Source organism: Miniopterus natalensis, chromosome 18, assembly GCF_054644295.1.
Source record: "Miniopterus natalensis isolate mMinNat1 chromosome 18, mMinNat1.hap1, whole genome shotgun sequence".
In the NCBI taxonomy this organism is placed as follows: Eukaryota; Metazoa; Chordata; class Mammalia; order Chiroptera; family Miniopteridae; genus Miniopterus; species Miniopterus natalensis.
In genome coordinates this window covers 24,669,974-24,696,437 of record NC_142098.1, presented here as the reverse complement: position 1 = coordinate 24,696,437, position 26,464 = coordinate 24,669,974, and the positions used below count along the sequence as shown (strand labels likewise).

Here is a 26,464-nt window from a genome sequence, read left to right as displayed (position 1 = left end):
GTGAGGAATGATGACTTATTCAGTGTATACATTACTCACAGTAGGCGCTTGGTAAATGTTATTTCCCATACCCTGCATGTATATGGCCACCAGTTTCACTGTACAGTCAAGTATTGTATATGATCATTTTTTACAAGCTCTAGCAGATGAAAGATTGGCCCTATCATTTTGTTAATTTTAATTTTTTTAATCATGGCATGTATCATGGCATGTCTGCATTATACACGAATTTCATTTTTCCACATTCCTTTTAAATCCTTAACTCATTTATCATGGGGTCTTAGTGTTTTGTACCATTTGTTTTTGTTCTTACTTTCTTGTTTTCTCAGTGTTACATGAAAAAGCAAAATGAAAAAGTGTTAAGCCTAGTTTTTCCTTTATTTACTCATAATGTGTTTTAAACACATTTTCCCATTTTTGAGTTCTAGATTCTTTAAGCCATCATTATAGTTACATCCTATTGCACAGTAATGTAAATCAGTGGGAAGTAGTAGGTAAATTTAGTATGTGTTTTTAGAGGAATTGGCAGAGTAAGTTTCTGTTGTTTCCCAAAACTTTTGTACCTTTAGAGGAGAATAAAGCTAAAATTTAAGGAACTTAGGGACCCACATGTTACCTATATATCTTGGGTAGCCTCTGATTTTCCATGGAAACATGTTTCTAAAATTGTTTTGAAAATGGTAACTGTGGGGAAATTACTAGATTAGATTTATATAAACTAAGAGAACTATATGAATATTTCTTTGTATACTTCATTGGCAGTCTGCTTGACACTATGTTCTGCAGTGTCATATTTGTTTTTCACTTCTTGTGCGTGCTTAGTCGTCTGTATTTCTACCTTCCTTGCTAATTTTTAGAATGTTGTTTTTTCCCCCCTTAGTGTACTTGGGTATTTTTTGAAAAGATATTTCACCCTTTATTTTATTCTATTTATTTTAAAAAATATATTTTTCTTGATTTCAGAGAGAGGAAAGGAGAGGGAGAGAGAGAGATAGAAACATCAATGATGAGAGAGTCATTGATCAGCTGCCTCCTGCATGCCCCCAACTGGGGATCGAGCCCGCAACCTGGGTATGTGCCCTGACTGGGACTCGAACTGTGAACTCCTAGATCCTAGGTTGATGCTTAACCACTGAGCCATGCCCGGCTGGGCTTCTTTTATTTTTTAATTTTGTTAATGCTTTTTAAAATAGTATATTTTCAGTTAATTTCATAAATAATTTGAAATTTGTTTAAATATAAAATGCATTTTCTTTATTTTGCTGAATTTTCTTATGCCTCTTCTTAGAATTCTGAGTTCTCTCAGTTCATGGTCATGTTCTATCACTTGCCCTTAATTGTATGATCCTTATTGTTCTTATTTGGAAGGATCAAATAAAAATGGTCATCTGGTAATTTCTTCTCCCCACTTCATACTACCCCTTCCCAAGGGGGGTGTGTATTAAATTTTTACTATGTAATATTTAACATCTATAAAATTCAACAAATGCCATGAGCTACTTAGTTTGTATACAGTAAAATGTTATTATGAGAGTTGACATTCCCTTTGTACTTCCCCCTCAACTCCTTCCTTCTTGGCCCCAGAGATAACTACTATCTATCCTAAAGCAGTGTTTAGCTTTGGTATTTACCATTTCTTTGTATTTCTTGATAATAGTGTGTAGTATTGTTTTGCCAACTTTTACCTTTCTAGAAATGATATCCAACTGAACATGTTCCATTGCACTTTGCTTTTTTGCTAAACATTGTATTTGTGAGAATAATCTATGAATAATTCATGTTAAGTGTACAGTTGACCCTTGAACAACATGGGTTTGAACTGCATTGGTCGGCTTATAAGGGGATTTATTTCAGTTGACCAGTGCAGCTCAGTTGACCCTTGTGTTCAAACCCGAGTTGTTCAAAGGTCAACTGCTTCGTTGGGAATCCTCATGTGTGGAGGCTTGACTGTAGTTATACAAAGATTTTCGACTGCATGGAACGGCAATGCTCCTAACCCCCACATTAATCAAGGGTCAACTCTCTTTCTAGTGCATTCACAGTTTCACTATTGTGTATGTATAATGTTTAATTTTATCAGTGTGCCACAATTTACTTACCCATTTTCTTGATGATGGACATTTGGTTGTTTCTAGTATTTCACTGTTAGAAACTATCTTGCTTTGCACACGTTTTGTACATGTTTCCCAGTGTACATATGTAAGAATTTGTCAGAAAGGCATTGGTTCTTAACTGGGGGAGATTTTGCCCACCAAGGCTTGGCAGATATTTTTGGTTGTCACAGTTGGAAGCCGCTACTATCACTTAATGTGTAGAAGCCAGGGATACTGATAAACACCCTACAATGTACAAGACAGCTTCCTGCAACAAATAATCATCTAGCTTAAAATTTCATTAGTTTTGAGGTTGAGGAACTTTAGGGGTATACTCATGTTCAACTCTACTGTTGATAAATTGTCTCTAGTTTGGTTGTGCCAGTTTATATCCCTACAATAGAGGTTAGAAGTCCCCATTCCTATATGTTCTTATTAGTATCTGGTATTATCACATGTTGAAATTTTTACCACTGTACTGGATGTGAAGTATCTCAGTGGCTTCAAATTCCATTTCCCTCATTACTGGTAGAGATTGAGCATGTTTTTTCATAAGATGCCCTTTTCATTTAGGTTCCCTCTTCTGGGAATGGCTTGTTCATATCTCTTACCACTTGTAAATTGGGCTGTTTTTTCTTATTGGTTTGTAGGACAATATTTATAGTTCTGAATACTCATACATTTGTTATTTTGTAGCAAGCATTTTCTCCTGCCTCTGGTCTCCCTTTCTATTTTTTAATAGTATTTTTAAATGAACAGACATTACTTATTTTAAAGTGTTTGAATTTAAATTCTTTCCCTTTATGCTTATGCTTTATGCATCTTATTTAAGGAATCCTTCCCTTAACCTGAGATCATAATGTTTTTCTCCTATATTTTCTAGGTGGGTTTTGTCATGCTGGGTAATACTGACTTAACATTGGACTGTTTCCTTTAGGTGCTCCAACAGCTGCTCCTGCCCCTGCCTCAGCCCCACAGATATCCCAGTCCCCCTTCTTGTTGGATGGGCTTTCATCACAACCTCTCTTCAATGACATCACTACAGGTATAATTACTGATATTTTAAAAGTTATTGAAGAAAGCAAACAGTAATTTTGTAAGTATTATGCTGACTACAATTAGACTAAGCTTCCTGTACTTTCCCAGGCATCCCCTCCATCACAGCATACAGTAAGAATGGCTTGAAGATAGAATTCACCTTTGAGCGGTCAAACACCAACCCCAGTGTCACGGTGATAACGATACAGGCCTCCAACAGCACAGAGCTGGACATGACAGACTTTGTTTTCCAGGCTGCAGTACCAAAGGTACTACATACAATGTCTTCTTTGCCTTTTTCTTTTGAATACAGATTGACTGACTTATTTTTAAAAAAACGCATTTGGTAAGGGATATATTTTAATGTTCAGAGATTAAACTACATTGGCAGATTTAGCCCAAACTAACAATAATGTGACTATTATGGTTCATTGAAGCATGTCATTTTAATACTTTTTACTTGGTCACAAATATTCTTACAGTTAGTACTGTAAGATAAAGAAAGGACATTCTAATAGTAGTGAGAACAGAATTCTTTAAAGAGGTCTGTTAATGATCGGGGCATTGAGGATAGGTTGGGGTAATAGAATGGTAAAGACCTAAAAAACACAAATTATAACAGAATTAAAGTTAATTAAGATGAGAGACTATCTATTTGGTATTCTCTTGTAGAGAATTGAAAGTTCTCATCTCTTGATATATAGGTGAGAGAAACATCCTTCCTTCATTAATATCTAATTTACTATTGATACAGTGATTGCTTGTTTTGTAAATTGAAGTTTTGTTTATACCCAATCTAAGTTTAAGGAGTATTTGTTTATCTATGAATAGTAACGCTTTTCCCTTTAATTATTATTTTTTTCAATTACAGTTGACATTCAATAATATATTAGTTTCAGATGTATAGCATAATGGTTAGACATATAATTTATGATCTCTTGGATTAAGTCTGGCATCATTCATATTTATTACAGTATTATTGACTATATTCCCTATGCTGTACTTTACACCTCCATGACTGTTTTGTAACTGCTAAGTTGTACTTAGAAAAGTTTTGAATGAAGAAAAGTTTAGAATGAGGAATGGGCAGAATTTTTCTGTAAAAGACAAGATAGTATTTTAGACTGTATGGTCTCTGTTGCAGATTCTACTCAGTTCTGCTGTTATAGTGCAAAAACAGCAACAGATAGTATGTAAATGAAGGAGTATGGCTATGCTCCAATAAAACATTATTTACAAAAATAGGTATCAGTTCATTCTTGGCCATGGGCCATAGTTTGCCAACCCCTGGTTTTAGACTAAGCTAATCTAATTTTTTCAGTGACATGTGACGTATGACATTCAGACCACAAATTTTTGGAAATTTTTTTATTTGTAGTTATTGTTGACTTTGCAGCCTTCTTTACTTGCATTTTTTAGGAGCCAGAATAGTGTAGATGTTTTAGAAGCAGTAGAGTGGTTTCAATATTAGTTGTGTGATACTAAGGTAGTTACTTAACCTCTATGTCGCAGTTTCTTCATTTGCAAAGAGGGGTGGTGGTAAGGATATCTACTTCAGGAGGAATAATTAAGTTTCATTTCCCAGACACCGTTTTAAGCACTTTTCATGTGTTCGGTGCTCAGTAAATGTTAGCTACTGCAACTTTAGGCTTTATATGAATTTGCTACTTTAGGCTGATGTTCTAGCAACACTTGATCTCTGCTCTTAAAACATTGCCATATTTTTGGTGCTGTACTGTACAATGCATGTTCGCATAACATGATGAGTCTTGAACTTCAAAAAAATGTCATATTACATAGATTCTATGATTAATCACTAGTTTTACTTTTTATTATCTCTGAGGTTGAGGTAATTTTTAAATTGATACCTTGTCATAGTTTAATTGGCAGCCTGTTTTTTCCTCTCTCAGTGGTATATAAAATAATGGTGTGAATTACAATTGATGGCATCTTACATTCAATTAAATGTATAAGTGAATAATGTTTTAGCTTACATAATTTATCTTGACAATACAATTATGAATAAGACCCAAAATAATAAACCTGTGTATTGAGATTAAATCTCTGCTCTTACAATTTTTGGCTTCAGAGAAGACTGGGTAGACTTCTTTCTCTCCTTGCCCCCTTTTTTTCTCTCTCCCCACCCCTTCTCTCTCTCTCTTCACCCCTTCTCTGTCTCTCTTTACTCCTTCTCTCTCTCTCTTTCCCTCCTTTCTCTATTTCTATCCTCTTTCCCCCTCTCTACCCTCTTCTTAATATTTTAGAAGACTGAACTTTCAGGAAAATTTTTTTAAAATCCTAATATGTAGAATAGCTACATACATACTAGATTGTGCTAGCAATGTGGTTTACCTGTGTTGCTCATAGCACTTCCACCTCTGTTTCCTGTAAACAAACAAAACTCACCAGCATGCAACAGATTATGGCTTTTGGTTTTTCCAGGCCTTTTGTTGTATAGGCTAGTTCTGCACGTAATTTTTTGGTTAGGACCTTGTGTCCCCATTGGAGAGATCCATTAGTGAGCTGGCTTTTCCAGCCTTTCCTTCACGTCTCTCATGTAGGAGTAGGCCTTGACACATTCCAATTATGCAGGCTTTAGAAAGTAAACATTCAAGTCTCCGGATCCCAGCCTGTAGTTAGTAAGTGGTATGCTGGTTTGTTATTTTTAGAAAGCTTTTCTTTTCATTTCTTTTTAGTTTTTTTTAGCCACAGGCACCTGTTTTTAACCTTTATAGTTGATCAGTTACTGTTAAGTGAGGTTGCCAGAATAAGAATTGGCCACCTTTTGAAAACTGGTAGGATAAAGTCCTTTTTGCCAGAAAGGGAAGAGTGGCTCATAGCTAGTTTTCATGATCAAAGACCTAACAGTGGGGCTTTTATAAATACCATGAAGTGATAGTCCATCCACATGCCATGAATTGCTGATTTCTGGAAAACAAATAGAAAGTAGTAGTAGGTAAATCTGGTACTTGAACCATCATCATCTGGGTGTCTTTTTTATTTGTTGCCTTCTCTGACATTGTATGAAGTGTATTATTTTTTCTGAAGATTGCCCTTTGTTCCCCCAGACATTCCAGCTGCAGCTTCTGTCTCCTAGCAGCAGCATTGTCCCAGCATTTAATACGGGGACCATCACACAAGTCATTAAAGTTCTGAACCCACAGAAGGTGAGTAGCACATTTGAAGACAATATATGAGGAAGATGTGAGCCTATTTCTTAAAATAAGATTCTGCTTTGTTCCTCTGGAATTTCTGACTCACAGTTCTAAGAAATCTGAAAATGTTTGGTTTAACCTTGTTCTCTCATAGATAATAAACAGAGCTCAGACAAATCGAATGATCTAGCGGCATCTTATTAAAATGTAGCTTTAAAAAAGTTCTCTATTTAGAGGCTTAAAGGTCTAGTTTTTGCACACGTTGCAGTCTGGGGTAAGAGCATTTGTTGTACCAAAAATTCACATTTTGTGTAATTGTTAAGGATGCATAGCAAAAGTGGAGACATTTTAATTAAGCAGCCAAATGGACAAATAGCTGTAGAAACTAAAATTAAGCAATACTTTTATTATATCTTTTCAAAGAATTAAATTGACTCCACTTAATACTAATCAATTGACTAGTTTTCTGTTTTTGGAAGTGATTCAGAGAATTTCTTCACCTTGAAAGATTTCTAGTAGTAAGTGCCAGTATGATTTCTTCCTCTGGTAACACTCGTCTTTTCTCTGCTATTCACTGTGTTCTAAGTATCTACCTGTAGCACAATTACAAATTCCTTTGACAGTCTGATACACAGAATAAAAATTTTTTTAGTGCACTAATATTTGAAATCTGCCACATAAAGTAAAAAGTACTTATAATTGAGTTCTCTTAAAACTACTGCTGTTAGCTGTAAGGTAACTCTTTTCCCCCCTTCTTTATGCCTTGGGAATGAAGCAAGTTCATGTTCACATTTACTGTAGGTTTTACAGACAAAGCATCAGTATGTCTAAATGTAGAGCCCAAAAATGAGTATATGTTTACCTCATTTTTCTAGAAACTTAGACACCAAGGTTGAATCTTTTTGGAAAGCACTCAGCAAATGTTCCCATGCAAATGTTCCCATGTGGTTCTGTGCTGTTACTGCAGTTCTAGGATTGAAGCCAGCGACGCATTCTGGAGACGCATATCCTCTGCCTGACTGCATGGTGTTGCCTCCGTGTTTGATAGCTAGAGTGCTGGGTGATTTTTGCTGTTGTTTGCCTGAGTGTCATTTTTTTAAGAGACAGCTTTGCTTTAAAATAATTTGTTTCTCTAAGATTAAAAGTGTATTTATGGACCAGAAAGATTCTAGAGATTTTATTCAGTGTGTAATTCGTGATTCTCTCTTGTCCTTACAGCAACAGCTGCGAATGCGGATTAAGCTCACCTATAATCACAAGGGCTCGGCAATGCAAGATCTAGCAGAGGTGAACAACTTCCCCCCGCAGTCCTGGCAGTGAGGGCCCGGCACCGTTTCTCATTCTTACCCCACTCAATCAAAGGAACTCTGGGAAGGAGGTTGTGATCGCTGGCAAGTCCCCCCAACTGTACCATGGGCACGAGGAGCTGAAGAGAACTGTTGAGGAGGATTTTCCTAAAGTAATTGCTGACCTTGAAGCATTGTTAAAGACTCACCTCTCCTCCACTGCCGAGGCCGGCTGCTTCTGGAGGCTAGTTTGCACTCTTCCTCCTCTTCCCTTTTTCTGCACTTCTCTACCCTCCCACATTAACAGCCAGAATCAACATTCCCTGGGCCCCTGAAGAAAAAAGCAGCTGGTCTGGAGGAGAGTACTGGAATTCATGGCAAGAAAACACTCACTCTGTCTCTGCAGCAAAGAGTTCCCCCTTCTTTCTACTGTGTTTCTCTGTGGACTGGGCAAGGTGGGGTATTTATTCCTCACTAGCTGGGTCACCATCTTCAGGCGCTTCTTACATCTGGCATTCAGAATGGAAATGTAAAAATGGACATTAGGGAGACCTGCCTTTTTCTACTGGTTCCCCAATGTTGGAAAGGTATTAGGTTCCTGGTAGCCTTTTCTGTGCATTGCTGTATACACACAGACACACACATGTATGTATGCTTGTTACCAAGAACTGGTCAGACCTTGAGAGGTTATTTGTAAACACTGGACAGATGCAGTTAAGAGCTTTTGTTGAGATTTGGCATGAAGGATATGGTGCTCTATTTGTAATAGAAACTTCCAAGGCTCCTCCAGCTCCCCTTTCTCTTCATTCTTGAGCTGTAGTGATGAATAGTCTCCATGATTTTCAAAATTGATTCTTCTTAAAGTGCAAGGTGGACAACTTCTAAAAGCTATTATTTATAAATAGTTATTAATGCCCCTATTCCCACCACAAATTTTAAAGTTTCTCTTAAGCCCGTAACTTGCCTGATAAACTGTGGTAAATGGGTGGAAAGAGGAGTTCACCACTTTTAAAGATTAGACTCCTTAACAAAAGCACCTTTGCCCATAGGAAGAGTGAGTATGAGACTCATCCTAGAGCATATTGGAGTCATCTTCCATTACTTCAAACCTCCCTTTTTATTTCCTGAGCCTGGCTTGGACCTTGGCATTCCGTTTGAATTCCTTCTTCTAACTGGAACATTTGTGTTGTATCTGTAACACTGGCACTGAAATAAAGACCACACGGTTAAAGAAATCTTTCCTATATTGTACTTTATGGTGTTGGATTGAAGCCTTGCAGCTTCCTGGTCCCCTATGTCAAAGGAATGGACACCATAGGGTAGGAATATCCTGAGTCTGAGAAATTGGTCTCTTGAGAAAGGCCAGTCTCATGAACATCTGCATCAAAGACTTGAGGTCTGGAGCTTTTTTAAAACTAGTAAGAGTGCCGAGTGCTTTTTAGAAAGGACCCTTGTGTTTTCAAACCTTAACATTGAGTTGTTGGAATAAGGTAGGGTGGCTTACCCGTGGCCCATGTTGAATGTACTGTGTATGTTCAGGTGCACAGGTGCCATGTTTGATATACTAAAGAAGAAAGGAAAAGTCAGGCCCACTTGCTCTTAAAATGTTGGTAATCATTACTGTATTGAGTACAGTATAATGACTGCCTTGGCTTCGGTCTCAAACCTGGGTACAAATATCCATTTCCCCCTCCATTTCATCAAGCCTTTACTTGAGATCTTCAGTGTCTTGTCAAATCTAGCTCTGTATCAGATGCTAGACTATTCCTAACATTTGACAAACTGGAGTTGAACTAAAGGCTCCCAAGGGGAAACTTTCTGGTCTTAACCTAATATATAAGAGCAAGATTTGCTAAAACTTAACTCCACTGGGTAAATGGTTGACTGAGTCAAGAACAGGATATTATCTTGTGCATAGTTTTCAGTAAAGTAAGTGTGGACTAGTATATATTTTACACAACTGCTCTGCTTGTGCAATGAAAAATAGCCTTTAAAGGTTTCTTTGCAGACTGATTTCATTGGATGGACACTTAATGCTGTGAAACATGATAGGATTAACACAATGTTGTTGGATTTCTTAACTAGAATTTGTCTAACATTCCTCTTTGTGGTAGAGGCTTTATTTTCTCTCTCATGTTTTTACTTAACCAGTTCAAGTTTCTTTAGTTGAACTGAGTTGAATTTCAGAAACCTGCTGAAGACTGTGCTCTAAGGCAGTGCTAGCTAATGGAGCTGGAAAGGGTCTGCTCTAGTAACAGCATCTCCTTGGTGATCATAGTTTTAAGGTACAGCGTTATATGATCAACCATAGTTTTGTTTAGGAGGAATAAAAATCATGGCCTTAACGCAAAGGGTGCTGTGTAGAATACGAAGCGATTTCAGAGAGTGAACCCAGGGCACCGCACTGAAGGACTAGAAGTCAGATTACTGCCTAGGATACTGATGGTTATGGAGACTGTTTCAAATGATCGATCTTTGAAAGCTTCAGCGTGCCTTAGATTCTAGGATCAGAATTAGTTCTCCTCTCACTTGGCCTTGCTGCTAAAAAGGAGAAATCTCTTAATTTCTATGAATACTTACACATTTCAGTAATTTCTTTCCCTAATATTACCATTCAAGGGGGGAGCAAATTTGGATAGACTTACGACTTCAGAGCCATTGTGAGGAAAGAGTGATCTCCATGGCTGTTTTAATAACTTCAGGGTGATACCAGTGAGCCTGCACACACTTACTTGGACAATTTCACATGCACTTTTACCTCATTTTTCCTTCTTCCAGAGTAGTTCGTATCCTCTCCCCTGCTCTCCCCACTTCCAACCCCACCGTACCCAGTAATCCTAAGGAAGAATTCATTTAAGTTATCTTAAAAAACTGTAAGGAGGGTGCTCTACCTGAGAAGCTTCTCCCACAACGCTCCGGTGCTGTTACCTTGAGGTGGTTTGGATAGTCATGGAATGTTTTATGCTGTGTATGGTGATCATCTGTTCATTTTAAGGTCTTTCTCATTTAAAGAAACATTCCCCAATGTAACACTTGGGAGGGATCTTTCCTCTTGCTAGGTTAAAGATGTGATTCGTACCCCTTGTTTGTCCAATTCATAGAAGAAAACAGACTTTTAAAACTGTCCAGCACTAACGGTTTGAATATTTCTATCTATATAACATGCTTTCCATTTTTACATTCTTCTAGAAGAAGTTGGCAGTTAAGGGATACTGTTTTTGAGCTCCGCATTGGAAAATATGTGGGCTGTGAGAACTAAAGAGTTTGAATGTGTATATTTTTTTCCCTAGTGAATGTATTTTATCCACATTGTCCTAAACTGAGAGAGCTAGAGAGCAAAAAGTGGAGATTCACAAACTTTGTGGTTGGTGGAGAGGTGGTACACGTCTGTGTTCTCATGAGTTTGGGAGTGGGAAGGATCACTGAAGAGAAAACTGCTCAGAATGTGCTGAGGTTTAAAACACTCTGACCAGCTTTGGCTCAGGAGGGTGGGGCTGCTTGTAGAACTGGAAGTGAATAACTCTTTTTCAAGCAATAGCAGTGAGTGGGTTCCATCTACGGGGTTCCGGGACCTGGAACACTTAAATGGAAGAAAATGCTGAAGCAGCTTGTACAGTTGCTTCACGAACTTCCGCGAGGCTGATTCTGGCTTCAAGATGGAGCATTAGCGTTTATTTGTTTTTGTTTTTGGAACCTGCTGTTGCGCTTTGTGTGTTTTGTTTTTGTTTTCTATTTGGGGGGCCTCATGGGAAAGAGCTTCTGAACTCTTTCCTCTGTTAACTCCCACTGTGTCTCCCTGTAAAGTCCCTTTTCTTTCAGAATATTGTGTTACATTTTCATTAAGCCCCATCACATCTTCTTTACTGTAAAAATATTAAAAGGCTGTTTCCAAGTGGGACAGCTAATGAAGTTCTAATTATTGCAGACATATTTTTGAGATGTAAAAGAAAATTTAAAACTAAATGATAAGCCTTAGAGGCAAGTGAGGAATAAAATGGATGTAAACATTTACATGGGATGCATTAGAATTCTGCTGTGTGTATTGTCTTTTGGTTGAAACAAATTATGAACAGTGACTAATAATAAAAAGTCAATACTCAATGATTTAAAATTTGCTTCCTCGCTTCTTGCAAGTGGATTAGAGAAGCCTTGGATGGATTCCTATTCCAGAGTTTTGAGCTAAACTAGTTGACCTGTTGATGTTCCTTTTATACAGAAATCTCACCAACAGAGGAATTTGAACAACTTTGAAAAACTTGGAGGCAGTGAAAAGTGCAAAGGCTGGGTTGTGAATTGTTCAAGTATATCTGTGACTGGGAAGAGGAAGGCTTGACTAGCTAAAATGAATTATACTTTCTGATCTATTTTATACCAACTCTTCCATAAAAGTGAGACTGGTTGGAAGTTAAAAACTTGAGCTTTTCTATTACTCAGATGATTCCTAACAGTCTGCTGATTGATAAGACAGTCCCCAAATTGAGAAGGAGAAAGATGTAGCTCTTGGCAATTATCTAGTTTATGCAGAAGGGCCCTTTGGCACTGTTTGATAAGTGACATTCCTATAATCTTTACTTCTATGTGACTTAAAATTCATCTTTATTTCTAATATTAAATTTTGTTAGCACCTTCATCTGCATGTAATTAAATGAAAATATAAAAGCCACAATAGAAAGGTTTAGCAAGTAATAGACTCCATATACTTACTTAACAATACAATGAGTAGTTTTCTGGTTTGAGCTTCAATCTAGAAGGACCAAATTAATTTTTATCACTTTTAAGGGTTTTCCGTGCTATCTCCTCCCTTAGTTCAATTGTCCCCATATTAAAAAAATATAAAAATGTCCAAGGAAGAAGAAATTCCTTCAAACGTTGAAGCCAGATAAATGCTGCCTGTTTATTTGGAACTAAAATAAGGAATATATAGCCCTGGCTGGATAGCTCAGTTGGTTAGAGAATCATCTTGATACATCATGGCTGTAGGGTCAATCCCCGGTCAGGGCACATACAAGAATCAATCAATGAGTGCATAAATAAGTGGAACAACAAATCAATATTTCTCTCAAAAAAAAATTAAAAAAAAAAAAAAAAAAAGGAATATCTAAATCTGCTTAACCTGTGATAGAATAACAAGGGAGTTAGGCCTAAAGATGACTTTGTAATCATTGAAAGAGTGGGGATGACCTATAAATAAGCCAATGTAGTAAGCTCTTATGGTTCCTCTACAAAAATCTGATAGATATGAACTTTAGATAGATATGAACTTTACTTCTTTAGACATTCTTTCCATTTTGTAGTGAGGATTAGGAAAAGCTCCTGAGATTAAAGTGTGTGTGTATGTCCAGGTGGAGAGAGGTATGCACAGCTGTTTTTATGAAGGATACAGAGAGGAAAGAGTCTAATGACTTCTGTCTCCTGGCTTGATCCAGACACTGAGTTTTGTAGAGATGAACTTGCAGTGAGGGCAGATGGATTTTTGCACCCCAAAATCCCAGAGGAATTTATTTTTAGGGTTAGTCTTGGCTGTTCACCATTTCCAGAAATTGTAGTTACATAATCCTTGGCATACATAATGCACACTGCCTTGAACTTGGAGAACATGAATATGTGACCTTTGAAACAGTATAAAACATTAATGGCCATACATGACTTGAAAACTGAGTTAACTGGTTGTCACTACTTACTGAACTGGATTTAAATCATGGAGACCATTAAAGGGAGCTGCATCATAAATTATCCCCTGCAATATCTGGGCTGGTAGCTTTTTAAATTTTTTTCCTTTGGAAAGAGGTACTACTGTTGTTAAAAAAAAGTACTAAGTACTTAACTTTAGCAATATGCTTGTATTTTGAATTGATGTTTTAGCCCACTATCCATCAATTTAAGAAAACCATATACCACTGATCTTGCCCAGCCATAACTCAAATGCTGGTCCTGAGACATCCTTCCCCTTCAGGTGGTCGGTCAATAAAGAGCTGCTGCTCATGAGATCTGGAAAAGGTAACATGTAATACATCAAGAAACAGGCTTTCGGAAACACTAATTCTGAACCACATTTTTCTTTCCACTGGTGGCCTTTGGCCAGATCCATTTGTCTCCATATTGGTACCTGGCCTTTACAAACTAGTGTTCTTGCTAGAGAAAGTTACCCACTAAACACTGAAATGGGAATCCAACTACTTTGAGTTGCTTTCTTGAAAGTAATTTCTAAGTAGAGGGAAAACTCAGGAAGTAGACAACCTAAGAGCTTTTTTCACCTTACACCAAGACACAGAAGCAAACAACTTTTCATTAAAATGAGACAAAGAAATGAAGATTACCAGAAAGTGATCTTTTGTATAAAAAAGGTAATTCATGTAAAGGGAGAAAGTAGTGACCAAACTTACAGAAGAAACAATTTGTACAGGGTCAGAATCTTTGCAAGAGTCAAATTTTGTCTTGGAATTTAAAGTATCTCCAAATGCATACCTATCATTGTAGAGAGGGGCACAGACTGCAATATTTTAGATCGCAAACTCTCTTGTTCTAAGCCTGCAGTTAAAACATAGCTGGTCTGGACTAGGCAAGCTGAAGCAATGGATAATAGGTGATACCATCTTTACCAATTATTTGAAGCTCAAATTTTTTTTGCAAGTTGCTTGAAGATTGATAACCTGTGTAAGGGGAATACCTAAAAATCCAGAAGTCTAGGTTTCCTAGGAAAATTTGGAACAATTAACAAGAATACTGTGAGGAACTGAGTGAATCTTAAATTTGGAAATTCACATTTATAATGGCTACTCTGAATCCTTACTATGTGCTAAGCACGTTGCATCATTCACAAAGTCTTCCTAATAACTGCTAGGCAGATATGACTTTCTTTTTCACAGCTTAAGAACCAAAGTCTTAGATCAAATAACTTGCACAAGGGTATAGACCTAATAAGAGGTAGAGCTGAGGCTTTGAATCAGGCTTTCTGATTCCAACATTGGCCCCCTGGCCAGCCACAAAACTACCACCAATGCAGGAACTAAAAGAAAATAAACTTTTAAAGATTTTCTAAATTATCCTAGCAAATAATTAAATGGCTCAAAGATCATACTACTGCTTGAGACACAGAACCGAATTCTGATTTTACTACATAAGGAGGAAGGGAATTAAATTGTGTCTGGGAGGTGAGTTTACGTTTTGTGCACAGGGTTGGGTCCAATTTGCTGAAGGTCGTGGGCATCTTCAACAAGGAAAAGAAAGGTCCTTGCTAGGGTGAATATTCTGAACAATTTGTTCAATTGGAAAGAGAGGAAACGCCTTGGAGAGTAAAGTTACAAGAGCCACCCTCTGCGGGGAGCAGCATTCTGTCACCATTGACACCTGCCCTTTGTCCAGCCGGTACTTCGGAGGCGGGGATAGCAGTAAATAACCCTCCTGGCGCCTCCGTCCAAACCGAGGGCCGCGGGCAGCGGCGGCCCAGCCCTGCGGCGGTGTCCGGCTCCGCCCGCGGGAACCGCGCATCCAGCTCGCCCGCTTGCCGCTCGCAGCGCCCAGGATGCATTTTGCCCGCAGCTACGCAGGTCGAACCGGGCTGCGGGAGGGCGGGGCCCGGGGCGGGGCCGGGGGCGCGGGGGGCGGGGCCGCGGGCCGCTCGGGCGCGCCGCCGAGGCTCCGCGCGCCGTCGCGCCGGCCGGGCGTCCCTGTGCTGCCTCTGCCGCCGATGGGGGAGGTGGAGCCGGGGCCCGCGGGCCCGCTCGAGCCCCCGGAGCCGGCCGAAGCGCCCGCGAGCCGCCGGCCGGGCGGGATTCGGGTCCTGAAGGTGAGGCGGGCGGGCGGCAGGGGGGACGAACGGGCTGGGGAGGGAGCGAAGGCGGGGAGCGGCCGCCCTTGCCCGGCGCGCTGCTGAGGCAGCCGGCGACCCCCGCCCCGCGTCACTCAGTCCGCTCGGCTGCTCCGCCGCCCCGGAACCCCGCTGGGGGCGCCGCGGCCCCGGCCTCCGCGCCTGGGCCCCGCTGAGGCCTCGTCCGCCTGCGTCCCCTCCGCTGCCCATCCCTGGCCGCGAGCCACGCTCCTCGCAGGCCCACGCCTCGGGTCCGGCGTCCGCCCAGCCGCCGCCGCCGCCGCCGCCGCCGCCGCCAGCCGGTTCCTTCGCGACCCGGGGGCCCGCCACTGCCTCCCTCGGGCGCTCGCGGGGCCCGGGGTCCGGTCACTGCTGGCCCGAGAGCCGGGCTGGAAGTACGCAGGGCTCTCTCCCCGGACACCTGAAGACATCACCCCAGCGGGAGGACGGCGGCGGTGATTGGCCGAGCGCTGCGCTGTGCCTGGGGCCGCGCCGGGTGGAGCGGGCCGCTCGGCCCTGGGGCTTCACCGCCCAAGTTAAGACCCGCTTCCCGCTCCGAGGCGCCAGCCTGGGGGCACGTCCTGCCCCGCCTGGAGGGAGCATCCTCCGAGGAGCCTCTTCTCTGGGAACCGCTGGGCGTGTTGCAGAAGGGTGGTGGTGGGGGGGGGGGGGGTGGACAGAAATGGGCATTCCTGCCTGCGGGAGCGGGCCTGACAACCCGGGGAGACGGTAATGGGGGAGCCGTTATGCAACAGGCAGCTTGCGGGGCTTTTTGGCAGGAATTGGGGGGAGTAGGAGGAAATGAAAGCAGATGCAGGCATGGGGGGGGGGGGAGTGGAGCCTTGAAGGTGAGGACAAGAAGTTCAAGTGCACAAGGAATGTAGGGTGGGGAGGGGACCGTGAAGATGGTTCAGAGGAGTGGTTGTGGGAGACTAAACTGGATGGAGTCCTCTTGTAGCCTTTGAAATATTTGGAAAGAATTTTTTTTTCTGTAGGTCAAATATGTAAACTAGGTGTCTCCTGGAGATGGAATGGAATTCCTTCTAGAGTTCTAGAAGAGGAGTCAGCAGGATTTAAAACTTGCCAGGGAGAAGGAAGAGAGAGAAGAAAATTTACGAGATTGTCTGTTTTAAAATAAAAAATACTTTGTAAAACAATGAAAATACATGATAAAAAATACATGAATAGCTGTACATTGGGAATGAAGCTGAGCACAATATACTTGTCATGAAGATGATTAGTAGGACATCACAAAGATGGGAAGGCTGAAAGTAATAATAGATTTGAAGTACCTGGTGAATTCATGTAACAATATAAAGTAGAGCTCTGTGAAATATTCAGGTTTTCCTGCTACCTTCCAATTTTTTTTTTAATTAAATATATCTTTATTGATTTCAGAGAGAGGAAGGGAGAGGGAGAGAGAGAGGTAGAAACATCAATGATGAGAGAGTCATTGATAGGCTGCAGCCCGAAACCCCGATCTCCTGGATCTTAGGTCAATGCTCAACTGCTGAGCCACGCCCGACTGGGCTGCTACCTTCCAATCTTGCTGCTACCTTCCAGTCTTAATCCAGTGATTTAAAGGAATAATTTTCCATAGTTTACCTCCACATCTCCATAATCCTTGTACATATTTGTTACAACTTAACCATAAGTTGCGAATATAATTACCCAAAGGCATTTGGATATTTATTTAAAACCATAAGGTCACAAAAATGTAACTTGTGAATGAACCAAAAAAAAAGTTCAGTCAGCTGGATTTATCAGCAAATGGCAGGTCTGAGAGATAGATAATGCCCTCTGGCCTAGAAGGTAAACAATTTTAGGGTGTTTTTTTTTTTTTTAATTTGTTTTGGTGAGAGAGTAATGAGAGGGAAGGAATTGAGAAATGATCCTTTTTATTGAAGGGTCCTACCTTCCTATACTTCCAGAAAGTGGTGCAACCCACCACCACTGGTTCCCTGGGGTTCCAGTCTGGGTGGCATTAGAAAGATTCTAGAAATTGGTCTTGATTATGGTGCTCAGCTGGTGGTCTGGGAGGCTGTCTAAGGCCCTTGAATCTCTTGCTTTATTGCATATGGTTAATGCTTTAAATAATCCTTGCAAGTAAATGGGATTGACTATGGAGAATTGGTGCTGTGTGTTCTACATACAGAAGTTCCCTTAAATAGCTGAGTGGTTGAATTTTGTGCCAAGTGAAACTGGAAAAGAATATATAAGTAGAAGATTCTGAATTGAGAGGAAAGTCGTAATCTCCAATATGTTATTCTCTGAAGAAGACCCTTTGGGAAAGACTTATTCTTTTTCGTAACTCTTTTATACTTAATACCAAATTATGAACATAATTATTGTCAGAAAATATAGGTCTTCATTCCCCTGGCCAGTGTGGCTCAGCCCACCCACCGAAGGGTCAGGAGTTCGTTTCCCCCATCAAGGGCACGTACCTGGGCTGCAGGTTTGATCCCCGGCCCTGGTCCAGGTTGGGGTGAATGAGGGAGGCAACCAATCGGTGTTTCTCTATCCCTCCCTCCTTCCCTGCCTGCCTCCCTGCCTGCCTCCCTGCCCCCCTCCCTCTCTCCCTCCCTCCCTCCCAGTCTCTCAAAGTCAATGGGGAAGAAAATATTCTGGGGTGAGGATTAACAACAACATCAAAAATAGATCTTCATAAAAATACTAATAGAACTAAGCCAGTGTAGTTTAGCCACGGTCTGTATGTAATATTGGAAAATTTGATTCAAATTCTGCCCCCAGATCAAATTGTTATTTAGAATGTACCCCTTTATACTTGTAGTTGGAATAGAGTGTGATATTTTAATTATTATTTTAAATTTTATCTATTGATTTTTATATTATTTTTTTTTTAGAGAGAGGGAGAGAGAAACATCTGTAGAAGATATGAAGTTACAACTAATCTAGTCAGTGAATGTGATGAGATTAGTTTTTTTTAAATAATAGTTTCAAGTTTTGGTCAAAATGGTGTGTATATGGTTTTAAAAATTCAATTAATGTAAACAAGATTTTAATGAACTGAAATATTTTTCGTCTCCCTATCTCATCTCACCCCTTCCAAAATATTTAACATGTATAGTCACAGACATGAGCCCATATATATATTTAAATATATTTTTATTGATTTCAGGGAGAGGAAGGGAGAGGGAGAGAGTGATAGAAACATCAATGATGAGAGTCATTGATCAGCTGTCTTCTGCATGTGCCCTGACCTGGAATTGAAACGTAATCTCCTGGGTCATAGGTGCTCAACTGCTGAGCCACACCGGCTGAGCAAGCCCATATTGTTTTAAAGTTTGAATGCAGGAACAAACTTATTTTCCCCTTAGGATATTTTACATTCAAATAGTGCTCACTGAATATGGAGACTTACTTTTTATGAGACCCTGCTTTTACCATTTACCTTAAGAGTTAATTGTAGATGGGCCTTTACTAGTTTATCACCTTTGAACTGATCACAGCCCTCATATATTATCTTCATGTTTAGGGAGTCAAAAGCATAAAGCTGAAGTGGGTACTTAATTCATGGCTAAATCTAAAGACTTTTGCTTTCTAGAAATAGCTTTAAATCTTAAATGTGCTCTTTATACGTTCATTTGATGTGAGAGGTGATTATAGTTGTGTTCTCTTATAGATAAGTTTGTCAACAGTTCTTACATAAGAGTAATGGAGGGAGGAAATAAAATGCTCTTAATCTGGCAATTCCTGTGGAGTAGTGATTCTAAAAATTGAACGCGTCTCAGAGGATAGTGCTAGCCTTTCCAGCAGTTATCTGATGCTTCAGGCATTAGAGAAGAAAGCACCAGGTAATTCAGCAGTGGCTAATAATAGCTAAACGTCCATCTAGGTTGTTGCTAGAAAACCTGTACTTTCTTAGTATCTAGGCCTTTTAAATGCCCATTGATATCTAAAGTTCCAACTCAGCATTTATCCAGGAGGTACATTCTTTGACCAACAACACATATGTTTCAATAATGTAAAGTTCCTTAAGGAGTTTATAATCTTAAAGGAAATATATCACATTAGAAGTGACTTAAAAATCCTCAGAGAAGAAAAATCATGGATGAACTAATACAGTACCTCCTGGGGTCTTTTTTGACTTAGAATTCTAAGACTGAGGTCTGTGGGCTATTATTGGGCCTTAAAAAGGTGGGTTTTTTAAAATATGTTTTATTGATTTCAGAGAGAGGAAGGGAGAGGGAGAGTGATAGAAACATCAGTGATGAGAGAGAATCATTGATCAGCTGCCTGCTGCACAACCCCCCATTGGGGATTGAGCCCGAAACCCAGGCATATGCCCTGACTGGGAATTGAACCATGACCTCCTGGTTTATAGGTTAACTTTCAACCACTACCCATGCTGGCTGGGCTTAAAAAAGTCTTTTTAAAGAAGCTTTTGATGCTTGTGTGGAATAGTGTCTTATTTGCTCTCTCAATAGCAGTGAGCAAAGTTTCTCTCCACTGAATGCAGAACTTCTTTGTATAAATGTGCCATATAGAATACTGTTTTCAGATTGAGCAGTAGATCTTTCCCAAAGATTAAAAAAATAAAGTAAAAAATAATATTTCAAATTAACCTGTGAATTATTCAATGGTTAAAATTATTTAGTGGTACAAATATGATGGCCCCTGTGTTTATAAAATAAGTACTTGAAAGCCCTTCATTAATTCTGAGATGTTCGGCTTTAAAAAAATCTTGATGAGAAGAAAGACCTAGTTTCCACTTGTTGCAAGGGTTTTTCCTACTTATCTAAAGTTACAATCAGTAATAATCTTCATGGTTTTGAATAGCTATACTCACATCCCTGAGATTTGCAAAATGACCTATTTGCCTGTTTTCCTAAACTTAAACAATGAAGCCATTCTCACTCATGTTTTATTTTCTTCCCACATGGCAATACCTTTTAACTTTACATTCCCCTTTCTTCATCATCTTTAGAAATTAAATTTTATGTGCTACAGTTATCCTAAAATATTAATCTCAGTAATTACAAAAATAATATTTGCTTTGCCCTGGCTGGTGTGGCTCAGTTGGTTGGAGCATTGTCCTGTACACCAAAAGGTGGTGGGTTCGATTCCTGGTCAGGGCAGATACCTAGGCTTTGGGTTCCATCCCCAATGTGCCTATGGGAGGCAACTGATTGATGTTTCTCTCTGACATCTTTCTCTCTCCCTCCATCTCCCTCCCTCTCTGTCTCCCTGCCTTTCCTTTCTCTAAAATCAATAATAATAATAAAATTGCTTTATAGGTATTTCTGTTTTCCAATGAGGAATAGTAGTAAAAGTAGTTTATTTACTTTTTGGCTGATACAGAGAAAAGATTGTAGGGTTCTCTGTAAAAATGGAGATACTTCCCTCCAAGTTTGTTTAACTTCTTGCCAGAGCTAATTGGGCTGACATGCATCACATTTCTGTGATGTCACCTGAGTTCTGCATGCATTTCTGTGCCACCCAGGTGTTATAGCACTATAATAGATTCTCAGTTGTAGAAGAAAGGAAGAAATATCAAATAAATAATTAAAACCCATTGTGATCTGCATAGTAATAGAAGTATGTTCAAGGTGAACTTCTGCTGAGTAGAGAGTAGTCATTAATTCATTCTACCAGGAAATTGATTCTACCTAGCAGGAGAGAAATGGAGATGGGAGACGGAAGGTTTCATAGAGAGTGTAGAGAGAGTGACATCTGCACAGAGTTTTGAAGAATGACTAGTCAGGTGACAGAGTGGGAGAGGACATTTCAGACAAGTCACAGAATTGTGGTTAGTTGGTGTGTTTGGGGAGCTACAAGTAGTTGGATATTACTGAAACAGTGAAAGGCTTGACACTGGAGAGGTATGCCAGTGTAGTTAGTGGAAATTTCTTTTAAAGGGAACAGAAATGACTTGTAAAAATAGAGCAGGTAAATGTTGATCTTTCGAATCTTGTTATATTGCTGTAGCAGTTGTTTTTGCCTTGAGATAACAGTGACTCCACAATGTGTATGAATTTCACATGCCTAAATTATCAAGTGCAACAGTAATTTTTTTGTAACATGATGAGAATGGAAAGAATATTTGTGCAGTATTGGGTTGATTCTGTACTTGCTTATTTGGGATATAAGGCAGAGGGTCAGTACCCTAGAGAAACTTTCAATTTTCAAAATTGTTTGTTGAAGCATTGTTTCCAACAGTGAAAAATTAGAAACAAATGCCATCAGCAGGGGAATGGATAAATTGCAGTGTATTCAAAAATGGAATATTATTCAAATGAATGAGCTGGGTGTATTAGAATGGATATATCTAAACCAACATAGAACCAAATAAAAGTATTGCAGGGCGAAACATAAGTATGCTAGGATTTAAAGTTTTAAATCATGCAGAACATTACTATATATAGTTTATAGGTATGTACATATATGGCAGACATGAAAATGCATGGAATGACAAATACCAAATCCAGTAGAGAGTTTTGGGAGAGAGGGAGGGTCATAGGATTGTGTTGGGGTACCAGGTGGCTTCAGCTGTATATGTAAGAATATATTGTATATATGTCCTTTAGAATAATGATTGGAACTAAATATGACAAAATATTAAAATTTGTGAAAGTTGGGTAGATGTTTTATTATTCTTGACACTTTTCTGAAAACACAAGAAAAAGGAAAGGTCAGAAAAGATGATGGACAGAGACATAAGCACCTATAATAATAATGAAAACTAAATTTGGCTCTGAGTGGTGTGGCTCGGTTGGAGTGTCGTCCTGTACAGCAGAAGGTGGTGGGTTCAAGTTCTGGTCAGGGTACATACCCAGGTTGTGGATTTGATACCCCAGTTGGGGCATGTGTGGGAGGCAACCAATTGATGTTTCTCTCTCAAAAAAAAAAAAAAAAACTTTTAAAAAAAGCACTTAGAAAAAGAAAACTAAGTTTACCAGGTTAAGAATGGGCATGGCCAATGCAGAAGGTTCTCTGAGAGGAGGTAATACTCAGTTGAGCAGAGTATTGGTGACTATAGAGTGGAAAGGTGGAATGGGTACTGAACATGTTTAACTCATTCTAGTGGATGATTTTTCTCTTGATTTTTTTTTTTTTTTTTTTTAGAGAAATATGAAACGCAATGGGAGCAGAAACTGTTTGAATAGGAGAAGTAGATTTGGCTCTCGAGAAAGAGACTGGCTGAGAGAAGATGTGAAGAGAGGCTGTGTTTACCTTTATGGAGCAGACACGACCACTGCCACTACAACCACCACCTCCTCTGCCTCCTCCTCCTCCGACTTACATCTTGTCCTGTGCACAGTAGAGACACCAGCATCGGAAATATGTTCTGGAGAGGGAAAGGAAAGTCTTTATTTACAGCTTCATGGAGACCTGGTCAGGTAAGATCTGAGTCTTACCACTCGAATTCTGCAGTGTACGTAATACATGTTTCTGTTGGAAGTGTGCTTTAGGATTTTAATTGTGTTGGAACTGATGTTGATTATGCAGTCACTAGGCTTGAAAACAGGTTTATCCTTAGAATGCTGATGTTATGATTCTTAAACTTAAAAACTACCAGTGAAGGAAAACGTAAAGTTATTTCATTTGGATTGCATAATAGGTTGGATATCTAAATTGAAAATAAACATTTTTTTTAATGTGTTTTTATTGATTTCAAAGAGAGGAAGGGAGAGAGAGATAGAAACATCAATGATGAGAGAGAGTCATTGATCAGCTACCTCCTGCACCCCCCCTCAACCCAGGCATATATCCTGACCGGGAATCCAACTATGACCTCCTAGTTCATGGGTCGATGCTCAACCATGAGCCACGCTGGCCAGGGTGAAAATAAACATTTAAAAAGGTTTTTTTAGCCCTGACCGAGTAGCTCAGTTGGTTAGAACACCATCCCAATAAGCCAAGGTTGCAGGTTCCATCCTGGGTCAGGGCACATACAATAAGAATCAACCAGTGAATGAATAAATAAGTGGAACAATAAAATGGATGTCTTTCTGTCTTTCTCCAAATCAACAAACAAAAATTTTTTAAAAAGTTTAAAAAGTAATACATGTAAATAGACACATACTCATGTATGAGTGTGTACTGGCTTGTGAATACAAATGACTGTCAGCAATTTTTAAATTAGAGAATCATAGTCAACATTCCAAAGACAAACCTTTTTTCAACCATGATGACTTAGATTCTTGAAAATCTGATAGAAATTTTGTTATTTTTGTCATTTTAATTTTTATTCATCTTAATGAGTGAAGTTGAGCATATTTTCATAGGTTTATAAGCCATTTATGTTTTTAAAAAATTTTTATATGAAAAAAAGTAGTCTTATAGTGGTCTTATACTGTGCATATGAACACGTTCTTTGATTCATTTTTTTAAACAAATTACTGTTCTTTGAATTAAGTGTCAAATAAGAGCTTATGCCTTATTACCAGAAAGGGGACCTGGCCCTTGATGGGTCTCCCTAGGGCTGGCCAGTAGTGTGTGGGTTCTTGACTTCATGCAAGAAAGATTTCACAACTCAAGTCCAGGTGACTATGAGGGAACGTTTATTAAAGCTGGGGCCTGTGAAACAAGGAAGAGCTTAGCATAGAAGGAGCAACAGGAGAGCCTAGGCTGGGCTGCCTAAACTCTCTGGGAAGTCAGAGAAAAGGGGGCCTTGGGGACAGGTTTAGGGGATTAGCTTGGGACAAGCTACCACTACCCATTGCTCCCCTGATTGCAAGCCTCATGGAATTCAGGAGATACGAGATACATGTCTTTGGGGGAAGAAGAGGAGGAAGAGGAAGGCGTGGGAGTGCTCTCCAGAGAGAGAGAGCTCATGGGTCCTTGGTCTTGAGGCTTTCTCTCTCTTGCCAGGTGGGAATCTTAGGGAAGGTCTCAGGAGGGTTTCAGCAGAATATTTATCAGTTTTCTAGGTGTGCTCCTTTAGGGTTGTGGTCTCCACTGATTGGTCAGCGTCAGGGCAGGGGGTGTTAGTCATTGCAGCTGGTCCTGGTGTCACTCACCTGGTTTTGCTGCTTTTCTGCATCTGGAGCTGAAATACAGCTGAGGCCTAGATGTTATCTCTAGGGAGTGACCTTCTGTATCTGCTGTAAATTGCTCAGCCAGTTCGTTCAGCTATTTGTCTCAGTTTCCCTGTTGTACTTGTCCTGGCTTACTGGCCCGTCTCAGCCTGACTGGTGATTTTCTTTCCTCCCTCTTCTCTGTAATGAATAAATATCTTGAAACAGTTCAAAGCTGTGGATTCAGTGCTATTGAAAGTGAGAAAGGAAGCTCCCACTTACCCCTAAAATGTAATAATAGTAACACCTTTAGCTGAGCTAAAAATTGATGTCATTTTAAAAGTCTAAACTAAGGTTTATTATGTGTTCCTTTTAGGACCTGGATTAATTCCTGAAAAAGTAGATTAGCATTTGAATGTTTTCCTTGTTCATCAGTTAACTACATTTCCTAAATCTGTTTGTAAAACTAAAGGATCAGACAGGGTGATCCTTAGGCTTTTCTAAATCTTAATACTGATTCCAATCTAATTTTATCGGTGGAAAGCCTTGACCTACATATGTAATCACTATAGCTGGTAGTGATTGGTGGAGCTAATGTAATTAAACATAAGACTTACTCATTTGTATACTAGTGTATATGAAGATATTAGCTAATTCAGGAAACCCCTCCTGAATTAGCTTGCTACTACTAGTTGTGTTGTTAATTAAGAATCCAAATGTGATGTAATTTACTTTTGTGAATCTAAACTACTTAAAGTGGAGAGTGTATCTCTTTTTAGCCCTGTGGCCTTGATAATTTTATAATGAAGTAGCTCTTTGAAGATATAATTGATTAGACAATAATGAAAACACTATTAAAAACTATGGTTTGAAAAAATGAATATATTTTCATTTCTGGAATAGGCGCTCTAGAAGTCATCCAGCCAAAAAATGATGATGATGGTAGGTTTTAGCTAACATTCAGTGCTTTCTTTTACTATCAGTGTGTGTGTAGTACTTTATTCACATTTTTTCATTAAATTCTCACAACTCCAAGGGAGGTCATGACATTCCTTTCAAACGAGGAAAATTGAGCTTTCTGAGAGGTCTAGCAACCTGTTCAGGGTCAGGGAGGTACTGCCAGGCAGTTGGAATGCCTAAATCATTCAAGATAGATGAGATAGATGGTGGACTTTGTTCCGAGTAAAGGCCCTCCTGGGGAGAAACTGGTAGTGTCCCTTACTCAGTTTCACTATTTAATCATACTTATTTAAAGATAATTTTCAGCTGTCTTATTCAATGGTTAATTGCTTGAGTTCAGTCTTCTGTTATCTCATCAGAGGATAGGTACTTTCTTCATAATAGCCCTTTATAGGGTAGTTGACAATTTAAGACATCTTTTTAAATAACTTTTTTTGCTGCGCACTGAAGTGTAATATGTATTCACTGCAGAAATTTTGGAAAAATGAAAAAGTACAAATAGAAGTAATTTTTAATCATTAAGCTTTTTGTAGATTACTTCATTTAATCCTCACAACAGTCTCGTGAGGTAAATATAGTTCTCATTTTATGGATGAGGAAAATGAGTCTTAAAAAGGTTATACATCTCTCTCACCTAAGGTTGCTGAGCTGTAAGCGGTAGAGCTGGAATTCGAACTGTGGCATTCTGACACCAGATCCCATATGTTGCTTCCCCATGGTAACATTTTTTTCCAGATCTTTTTCAAAGTGAGTGTGTATGTAATTTAAAAACAATTATGTATTTGGGGCGATACCATATATTCATTTTATTTACTGCTTGTTTTAATTATTTTCTTGTATTATTAAAAATTCCTTAGATACCAGGTTTTTGTTGTTTTTAAAATTTTTTAATTTATTCATTTTAGAGAGGAAGGTACGGGGAGAGAGAGACAGAGAGAAGCATTGATTTGTTGTTCCACTTTTATGCATTCATTGGTTGATTCTTGGATGAGCCCTGACTTGGGATCAAACCCACCACCTTGGCATATCGGGACAGTGCTCTAACCAACTGAGCTACCTGGCCAAGGCCTAGACACCAGTTTTAATTGCTACATAATATTCCATTTTATGGAGATATTGTATAAAAATTGAAAAATAATATGCA

At 39.4% G+C, this 26,464-nt stretch overlaps 2 protein-coding genes across 3 annotated transcripts in view; both read left to right on the top strand.

Moving 5' to 3' along the window:
• The window catches only part of AP1G1 (adaptor related protein complex 1 subunit gamma 1), a 61,548-nt gene extending 49,948 nt beyond the window's left edge, over window positions 1–11,600 (top strand). For both annotated transcript variants that reach the window (XM_016196160.2, XM_087827399.1), the window contains 4 exons: window positions 3,031–3,138; window positions 3,240–3,400; window positions 6,200–6,298; window positions 7,505–11,600. In XM_016196160.2, the coding sequence (XP_016051646.1) occupies window positions 3,031–3,138; window positions 3,240–3,400; window positions 6,200–6,298; window positions 7,505–7,606 (470 nt within the window). In that variant the 3' untranslated portion in view covers window positions 7,607–11,600. The remainder of the gene's footprint in view (window positions 1–3,030; window positions 3,139–3,239; window positions 3,401–6,199; window positions 6,299–7,504) is intronic.
• Window positions 11,601–15,259: 3,659 nt separating this feature from the next.
• The window catches only part of PHLPP2 (PH domain and leucine rich repeat protein phosphatase 2), a 56,348-nt gene continuing 45,143 nt past the window's right edge, over window positions 15,260–26,464 (top strand). The window contains exons 1-2 of the mRNA XM_087827397.1: window positions 15,260–15,358; window positions 22,466–22,740. Of these exons, the coding sequence (XP_087683523.1) occupies window positions 15,260–15,358; window positions 22,466–22,740 (374 nt within the window). The remainder of the gene's footprint in view (window positions 15,359–22,465; window positions 22,741–26,464) is intronic.